Source organism: Diplotaxodon limnothrissa, linkage group LG11, assembly GCF_057381915.1.
Source record: "Diplotaxodon limnothrissa isolate DT_005_m linkage group LG11, D_limnothrissa_male_GT1.1, whole genome shotgun sequence".
NCBI lineage: Eukaryota > Metazoa > Chordata > Actinopteri > Cichliformes > Cichlidae > Diplotaxodon > Diplotaxodon limnothrissa.
The window spans coordinates 19,807,837-19,817,777 of NC_140606.1; the positions used below are offsets into that span (position 1 = coordinate 19,807,837).

At 44.5% G+C, this 9,941-nt stretch overlaps 2 protein-coding genes across 3 annotated transcripts in view; one reads left to right on the plus strand and one right to left on the minus strand.

The window, feature by feature from the left end:
• LOC146622627 (uncharacterized) overlaps positions 1-9,653 on the minus strand; it is a 36,889-nt gene extending 27,236 nt beyond the window's left edge. For both annotated transcript variants that reach the window (XM_085365294.1, XM_085365292.1), the window contains exon 1: positions 9,491-9,653. The gene's annotated coding sequence lies outside the window, so the exon portion shown is untranslated. The remainder of the gene's footprint in view (positions 1-9,490) is intronic.
• On the plus strand, positions 474-5,808 carry LOC146622630 (aldehyde dehydrogenase, mitochondrial-like). Its single transcript, XM_085366305.1, has 3 exons — positions 474-656; positions 960-1,074; positions 5,281-5,808. Exons 1-3 carry the CDS (start codon positions 514-516, stop codon positions 5,311-5,313), a joined length of 291 nt encoding a protein of 96 aa, XP_085222431.1. The 5' UTR covers positions 474-513; the 3' UTR covers positions 5,314-5,808.
• Positions 9,654-9,941: the final 288 nt, after the last annotated feature.

Below are 9,941 nucleotides of genomic sequence, written 5' to 3' on the forward strand. Positions count from 1 at the left end.
CATACACATACACATACACACACACACACACACACACACACACACATACATACATACATACATACATACATACACACACACACACACACACACACACATACACACACCCACACACACACACACGCACGCACACACACACACGCACGCGCACGCGCGCACCACACCCACACACACGCGCACACACACGCACACACACACGCGCACCCACACACACACACACACACGCGCACACGCGCACACACACGCACACACCCACACACACGCGCACACACGCACACCCACACACACGCACGCACACCCACACGCACGCACACGCACACACACACGCACGCACACACGCGCACACCCACACGCACACACACACACACACACGCACACACACGCACACACACACACACACGCACACACACACACACACACACACACCTGGTAATTTCTCACTGTTGATGTTTCTAAAATACTTTTTTGCTTTCGTGTCTCTCTTGTTTTGACTTGCAGATTTTTGGTCCAGTGATGCAAATCTTGAAGTTTAAAACGCTCGAGGAGGTAGTGACAAGAGCCAATGACACAAAATATGGGCTTGCAGCCGCCGTGTTTACTAAGGACATCGATAAGGCCAACTATGTGTCCAGTGGACTTCGTGCTGGCACAGTCTGGTAAGGAGAGATTAATAGGATCACTAATGTGCAAACATTCACAGAGGAGGGAAAAGTTGTGTGTTTGAGTGTGTGCACTGAGAGTCTCTCTGTCCTGGAGCATGAGGGGGAATACTGACGTTTCTAATAAGGCCAGGTTTTTCAGTTATTTGTGTAGCTGCACTTTCCAAACACCTACAAATCCAGCTGCTGGAGGACATCACGCAGCAGCGCGTCATCACTGGTTGGATGTCCACACTATGTTGCTGTAGCTCAGTATTCATTCAGGCCATGTTTAACATCAGCGTTTGTGTTCTTTTGCAGGATTAATTGCTACGACGTGTTTGGGGCTCAGGCTCCGTTTGGAGGCTACAAGGCTTCAGGTGTCGGCAGAGAGCTGGGCCAGTACGGCTTGGACAACTACACAGAAGTTAAAACGGTAATCACTGCTGCCATTTGGTGCTTACAGGCTTTGAATAGGTGGCTCTCATATCTTTAAGCTGGGAATCATAGGTGAGGTTATCATTAGCTTTTCCTTTATTCTGAGCCTCAGAGCACATGTGCCAAATTCAAGGCCCGCCAGCCGAACGTGGCCCGCCACATCATTTTATGTGACCTGCGAGTGATTGTGCAAGACTGTCTTAAAATAAGTTTACTGTATACTGCTCAAAAGCACAGTGACTGCAAACTACATCTCCCACAATGCATTTCAATTATTTGAACCTCAGTGCAGCCAGGAGCAGGGGTGAGAGGCAGAAGATAAGATGAAAGGAATAAAAGACACACAGATACAGTTGTAAACAAGTTATACCTGCTGTAAGGTGCAGTGTAATCAGTGGAAGTCCACCAGAGGTAGGAATGTAGGTCGCATCATACTATGGTAAATATGGTTTATAAATAGGAGGGAATGTTATTTATAACTACAGTATAAAAACGTCCATGTAGTTTATCGTGATGTCCCGGAGGATCTGTTAAATATAGACGTGTGGTCTCCACAGAAACGTCAGAATCTCAGCTCAAAGCTCGTCAAACCATTTCAACGACCAACAAAAAGCCCAAACAGCAAACGATTAAAGAGCAGGTAAACAGATTGTGTAAAAAGATGCAAACATGGATCCCGTTGGGTAATGGTAAATGGACTAGTTCTTATATAGCGCTTTTCCACTCTTCTGAGCACTCAAAGCGCTTCACACCCATTCGCACAAGCACAACTGACATTCACACACATTCATACTCCGATGAATGCATCGGAGAGCAATTTCGGGTTAGTATCTTGCCCAAGGATATTTGGCATGCAGACTAGGGGGAAGCCGGGAATCGAACCACCAACCTTCCGATCAGTAGATGACCTGCTCTACCACCTGAGCTACAGCCACCCGTGCAGGAAGGGTGGGTGCAGGAAGCCGACATCTCACATCGTCACCCTCCAACCAAACGTCCCTGAACCAGCAGCAAAAGAAGACCACACTACACGTCTGAAAAACATTGAATTCCCTCTTGCTTTGGATGCCACCACGATAAAACCGCACAGCTCTATCTGTGTGTGCTGCGAGACCAGGCTCCCATCAAAAATCTGTTTTCTGTTATTTGTTTGCTTATTACGCACCAGTCTATCGTTGTGTACAGAGCTGTCAGCTGCTGTTTTCCCCCAAAAATGACAAAAAAGCCAAATTTTTGCTATTTAGTACCAAAAAAATTCAACTTGCAAAACGCTTAATTATGTCTCCAATAAACCCTCTGCACTATATAGAAATGTTTATGACTACAACAAACTACAACAGCCAAAAAATGGTCAGTGTGAACAATGAGCTACCACCACGTCTACACATGCGTCTTACAGCATATGTAACTTGTATTTTACACATTTATTTCTTCCAATTTAAGTCCAAAGAGTCAAGCTGACAGCTTTCTTTCTTTTTCACAGCAGCTTTTTCTTTATTAGGTAGAAAAACAGTTAAATATGTCTGGCTGTTTAAGATCAAAGTGGGCTGCATGCCTCAGAGGCTGATGCAGGAGGGAGCGCGTGTGAGTCTCAGGAAATGATCTAATCACGCTTTTTCTGGCAGAAATTCTGATTTCAGTTCAACTCGTGATTTTCTTCAAATTAAGCTTCAGCACAAAATTCACAGCGTACAGTAACATTTACAAGCATGACAGAAAATGACGTCATTTCATCAAAACAATAAATGCTGTTACTCTAATGTATGACGAAAACTAACGTGGTTTCAAATGTATTTATTAATAAGGAACATGCAGGTACAGCCTTTAAAGCTTTTGACCAGTTATTACAAATGAAGAACTAAAAGGACCATTTTTGACTTAACTTAAAAAAGTGCAAAAAATCCTTTATTATGTGAAGTTACAGTTAAGTAAAATACAACAGAAACCGTATTTGGTGAGACACCATGTCACAGTGTGTTATGGCACCTCCTAACTGTCCTCTGGTTCTGCTTAATAAATAACGCTACAGATCCTGGGTCAGTCAGGAGCGCTGCAAAAAACCGCAGCTTTGGGTGTCACATGATCGCGCTGTCTGAAATCGCAGTTTTGATCAGAGAACGATCAATCGTTCAGCCTTCTGTGGTTAGAGAGGAAAGGCTTGGCTTGCATATCTTAAACTCGGTCTTCTAATCAGGGTCGTAGTATCAGCTGAGCGTTTAATTAGGCTCAGTTATCAGCATTAGTTATGCAGTATGTTAGAAAGGATTAAGTCATATAAGATCGATCGTTGTCAAACCCATAAAGAATCATTTTATTGTGTTCAGTCAGACTGAGTCACAAATATTTGTGTCAAAGATTTGATACCTGGGAATAATGTTTCTGCACCGTAGGGATGGGTATCGTTTAGGTTTTATCCGATACCGGTGCCAAACCGGTACTTTTGAAACGGTGCCGGTGCTTAAACGGTGCTCAAACCGGTGCTTAAAGAATGGAGAACACAAAATTGGTCCAAAAACCTCTCATGTTCAGCTGGTTTTTTGTAAAAAGATAACAATGTTAGCCTTTTCTGCAGCTATGGGGCATATATGGTATCACTCTTGGCTGGAAGCAGTGCTTAATCAATGGAAAAAACACAAACTTTGTCCTAAACCTCTCATGTTTAACTGTTTTCCACTTTTTCTTTGGTCATTTTAGCCTTTTTAGCCAGGGTGAAGGGAGTATCTGCCATCAAACAAGAAGACAGCAGCATGTAGCTATGATGATGTTTGCTAGTTCACCTTACATGCATTAATGTAATAACGTGGTTAGCCTACTCAACGTAAATTACACACGAACATTAAGCTACTCACGCAGAGAAGAACGGCTGCTGCTGCATCATCATCCTCATCATTTCTGCTACACTGGCAGGGCTAGGGGCCAGGACTCTACTCTTCGGGGTTTTTGGGGGATGTTGCTAACTCCGGGTCAGATAACAGGCAACCCACGCACAGTAGATGCGCTCGGTGTGAGGTCTCGCAGCAAGCTATCAAATACGGCGCATTTCTGGGCTTTTAAAAAAAACGCTATGCGTCGCCAGGTGTTTCATCAGATTTGAGGTGTTACCTCCTTTGACAGTATCACAGTATCAGCTTAAAGCACTTGTTGCTGCTGAGTTTGCATCTTTTGCTGTGAAGTACAGCCAGACTTTTGACCGCTTCGCCTTGGGCATTTTTAATCTGTAGCTTTGCTCTAAAAGAACGCACGTACCTGGCCCCGCCTACTATCCTCGGAAACGTAAAATGATTGGCTAGAAGTGTATCACAGCTCAGGAAAAAAAAGCACCGAAATAAAGCACCGAAATGTGCGCTGCTTTTCGGTCTGGTTACTACCGTTTATGTCAGAACCGGTGCCATCATGGCACCGGACACCGGTACCCATCCCTACTGCACCGTGTACAAAAACAGGACGTAACAGAGTCATCCTTTAATATTAAATATAATATTAGGTCACAGTAGGGATGGGACTTTTTGAAAACACTGAGTGCAGCGATGCACTCCTCAAACACGACTCTGAAGTTTGCAGACAACACAAACGTGGTGGGTTTTATACCAAACAATGAGAGGGGCACCTCTCCCTGTTTGTTGAACAACCTGCTGATTAACACCAGCAAGACCAAGGAGGTCATAGTCGACTACAGGAGGTCCAGGAGGACAGAGCACCCACCTCTCCTCATCCGAGGAGCCTCCACAAAGCCTCTTCTTCCTCAGGAAACTGAAGCGGGCTGGACTCCCCCCCCCCCCCCCGTTTGCTCAGAGCTTTTTACAGAGGAAGGCCAGTCGTATTGCTGCTGACCCCACTCTCCCAGGACTGTTCATCGCTGCCATCGAGGTCACGGCATAGTTACATAGAAACCCCCACCTGAGGGACAGCTTTCTGGCAAGAGCTGTGAAAGCCATCTGTCCACCTGCCCTTCCCTCTGCTTCCCTGCACACACACTCACATCCAGTCGCTGCACTCTCGAGACTTCTGCCTGTGTTTTTCACTTTTTGCCCTTTTTTAAAATCTTACTTATGTATTTATTGATCTTTTGTTTTCTTTATCAGCGAGGGCATCACAGTAAGTTTTGTAATGTTTTAGTAACATAATGACAATAAATGTGATGCACCCTGTGATGCAGTGTACATTAGACATTTCTTACATGTTGACAGCCTGCTCGTGCTTTCAGGTGACCATCAAGGTACTGCAAAAGAATTCTTAGACGTGTGCAGTGAGACGGGACGACAGCTGACTGAAAGAGATGCAGAGAAGATAAACTGTCCTCTGGTACACAAGCAGTACCAACCTGCTGAAGCGAGGTGGAATCTGTGCTGTGGATTCAAAAAATCATCTCCCCACTTAAAGGTTGATCTCAGTGAAATATGTTAGTGAATGAAATCACCGAACTCGATTAGTTTTCAGTCATGGCTGAGATCAAACACTAGGATCAGAATTTGATCGTATTACTGCAGCTGTATGTAGAGACCAAGGTCTGTGGACTTGTCTCTCATTTTTCATAATAAATTGATTTGAGTCACTCTGCTTCATGTGTGTGTGTGCAAACTCGCAGACGACCAATTACACTGTTGAAAAATGAAAGCACATTTTAATCAGAGTAGCATCAATCAGGTAAACATCTGTGAGTGTTAAATAGTTTCAGCTGCTGTGCTGTTAATGAAATTAACAGCAGGTGCAACAATGAGACAAACCCTAAAGCAGCAGCGGTTTAACAGGTGGAGGACACTCGTGTTTTTCTCTGCTCATCTTATTAAAACTAGTTCTGAATTTGGCTCAGGCCAGTTTCACTACTGATATCAAGACGTGATACCTGGACACAGCACGGGTTGCACAGGTAGCTGCTCCAGGATGGCTCATCAACACGTGCCATACAGTTTGCCGTGTCTCCAGCACAGGCTGCAGAGGATGAAGGAGATTCCAGAAAACAGGCAGTTAGAGCAGCTTTGACTCTCTGACCAGAAACAGACTTCGTAGAGTGGCCTGAGTGCCTCATGTCCTCTGGTTGGCCCCGTCCTTACTGCCTGGGAGTGTGGACTGCCTCGAGTAGCTATCAATATGAAGAAGTGAAGCTTTTTCTTCATATGTGAATTATATGGACATTGAGGCTGTGGACAGCTACAGGTACCTTGGTGTTCATCTGAACAACAGACTGGACTGGACTCATAACTCAGACGCCCTCTACAGGAAAGGGCAGAGCAGGCTGTACCTGCTGCGGAGACTCAGGTCGTTTGGGGTGGAGGGCCCACTCCTGAAGACCTTCTATGACTCTGTGGTGGCTTCTGCTATCTTTTATGGCGTGGTCTGCTGGGGCGGCAGCATCTCTGCTGGGGACAGGAAGAGACTGAACAGGGTGATCCGAAGGGCCAGCTCTGTTCTAGGATGCCCTCTGGACCCAGTGGAGGTGGTGAGTGACAGGAGAACGGCGGCTAAGCTGTCATCCCTGATGGACAACATATCCCACCCCATGCAGCAGACTGTGACAGCACTGAGCAGCTCCTTCAGTGGGAGACTGCGGCACCCACGGTGTGGGACGGAGAGATTTCGCAGGTCTTTCCTCCCCACTGCTGTCAGACTCCATAATAAAGACTTTAACTGATCAAGCACACACATCCATACATATGCAATAATACTAAGTGCAATAATCTTTTCTGTCATCGTTGTATTTTTACTCAGTTGTATATAGTATTTGTATTTGTATTCTATTTTTATCTTATTGTATATTTATTTTATTTTATTCTACTGTATATAGTATTTTATTTTATTCTATTCTGTACAGTTGTGTACTGTATTTATTCTTATTGTATTCTAATTTTTGCCTCATAACTTTTGCACTGTCCACTTCCTGCTGTGACAAAACAAATTTCCCACGTGTGGGACTAATAAAGGTTATCTTATCTTATCTTATCTTATCTTATTATTTAACTACTTAGAGCCATAGTTATGCTAAACACAACAAGTAGTCGTTGAATTCAACAATTACCATTACATCCAGAACTGATTGTGGAATGACTGCTTCAGCTCTAGCTCTGGTTCAGCTTCTACATTTAAATATCGCGGGCTTCATGTGAGCCTTCGACTGAAACCTTGCGCTGCCAAAAAAAAGAAGAAGAAAAACCCGCCAAAAAGCCCTGAATCAGATGTTACAGTCATGTAATCCAAGTGCATTTCACCTGAACTACCTGAACCTGAAGCAGCACCGTGGAGTCTGCTACCAGTAAATTCATGTTCGGCTGCCATTGCTCCTCCAGTAGAGCTTCAAACTCCGCTAGTACAGAATTAAAGCAGATAACTCGTCTTTGCAGATTAGGTCCTGCTTAGCTCGACACCTGTCTGCATATGCAGATGTTCCTTTTCCGTTAACAGAAGTTCCTGCTTGTTGTGTCATCCTGTTCAACATCGTGTCCATTTATGAATGCACTGAAGAACTACCAGTATGCATGCTGCCACACCAAGCACCATTACTATCACTTTCATGCTGGATTGTGATGCTGGCAGCACTACAACTAACTTTATTACCATTGGGGCAAATTGGAACAGTGCCACAAATATTTAATACCGAAACCTGACCTTCTTGCAGTAATAGTGTTGATGCTAGATAAGTCATCATTGAGAGTTGGGAGCCTTCACCGTCTCCTGAGCAGATGTGGTCTGCTCATGTCTGCCCTTATCATTCTGTCTGTTCTCAGTTCCTTTATTAGCACGTGTGCCATTTCCATCATTTCCGTCAGCTCAGTTTCTGCGTTTCCTGTTCACCACCTGCATCCAGTCGCCAGTGTTCCTCAGCATCATCATCTTTTTCCTTACTGTGATCAATCTTTGTCTTTCATGGAGGAACAGCCATGATTTCTTGTCCTGGTGGACTCATTCTCTACATGTTTATCCAACAAACCACATTCCTGCCAACCCAGATCATTTAATCCTCTAAGCCACATTCAATTTAAAAAACAAACAAACAATACAAACGTATCAAATTTCTCCCAGGGGCAGTAAGGTCCAAAGCAGTGTTATGATTTAAGTCAAAGCAGTTTGTTACTGGGAACAAGGGAGAGTCCGTGGGAAACTTTGATTTGATTTTCAAGCTGCTTTTCCCCCCAGTTTCTGACTCCAGTAGAGCTTATCCAGAGGTCTTAGTTTTTGAACGCGACTACCTCTTATTGTACATCAGGAAACTCGAACCACAGGGACGCCTGCAGAATAATAGCTAAGTATGATACTAAAGAGCGTGGGTGAGCGTCTGGTGGCTGGGCCTTAGTCCATGGGGCCCGACTGGGCACAGTCCAAAAAAGGGACATTGGCCCATCCTCCTGCAGGCCCACCACCCGCAGGAGGCGCCGTAGGGGTCGGGTGCAATGTGTGCCTGGTGGCGGCCAGGAGCAGAGGTCATGGGGGACTGATCCCCAGCTACCAAGACTAGCAGTCACAGGAGACCCCGGGGCAGACTCAGGACACTCTGGAGAGATTATATCTCTTGGCTGGCCTGGGAACGCCTTGGTGTTCCCCCGGATAAGCTGGAGGAGGTGGCTGAGGAGAGGGAGGTCTGGGCTTCTCTGCTTAGGCTGCTGCCCCTGCAACCCGGCCCCGGATAACCGTAATATGATGGATGGATGGGTGTATTCGTCACCTAGAGATTTCTGAGGACACCGCCTGTGAACAACACTAGTCTTGTACTGGTTAATGTACTCCAGTTACAGGTTATCTTCAGAGAAATAAATGAAAGGGGAAACACAGCAGTACATTTTGTTCAAATGACACAATTTTGCACTTTACATTTAGGTCATATTTGCTAACCTGGAGAACCAACTACAGTAAGAAATGTGTATGACAGTTCCTGCAAGCAACACACCCACCCGTAGTCTCTAATGTCCACTCTAGGCATGGGGTTTGGATCTTTTGAGCTTGTAACATAGCACAAGTCCACATAAAGCCTTTCCCCAGCCATAAGAACTTCCACCTGGACCAAAAAATACACAAAATACCTGAGAAGATAGAGTGCCCTGAAGAAAGGGGCCCTTACTGGGCTGTTCAGATGAAAACCTTGGATCACCCCTTTGTGCATGAGTAAAAAAAGAAAGAAAAAACTTTGTAGGATTGTGCATTACAACAGTGTGAATTCATTGCAGTGCTTCTGTAAAATGCAATTTCTAACAACATTTTATATGATTTGCCAAATGACTTTTTTAAATAAGTACTAAATTGGTTCATTTAATTTTAAAATCACTCTTTCAAAGTCTGCTTTGTAGATGCCTTCAAATAAATATGCAATCCTTCTGCATTAAATTACTTGTAAAAATGCCTCTGAGTTCATCAGGCTAACATTTAGCAGCTGTATGATATGAAAATAACAAAAGAAGTGTTTTATAGCTGGAAAACATTTCACTTACCAGAGCTGGACACTTGGTGGGTGCACAGAAATGTAAGTGAGGAGGAAACCAGAAGAATAAAATGAAAAAACATTGTCCCAGCTAGATTTCTGGAAATCAAATGTGTTGAAGAAAATTATGAAACATGAAGTCCAAAGGTGCCTTGAAAGGGAATGGGCTCTGAGTTTCCTGCTTTGCTTTTCTGTTGCAGAGAACAATGCTGGCAGTGAAGGCTGTTTTTGTTTTCCAGCACTGCATCCGCTCGTTTCGTTATAGCAGCCATGCCTTCAGTGAAAGCGAGTGTCGTAAAATCACCAAACAGGAAGCCCGACAGAGGCCGGTCAGGTCTGCTTCCTGGGAAGGTTCCCATGTATCCCTCTGCAGAATACTTTTTTCAACTGCCCTTACATAATGTGAGTAAGTATGGAGCGTTACACCTTTTTAACAGGGCTTTAGAGAAAACGTAAGAACA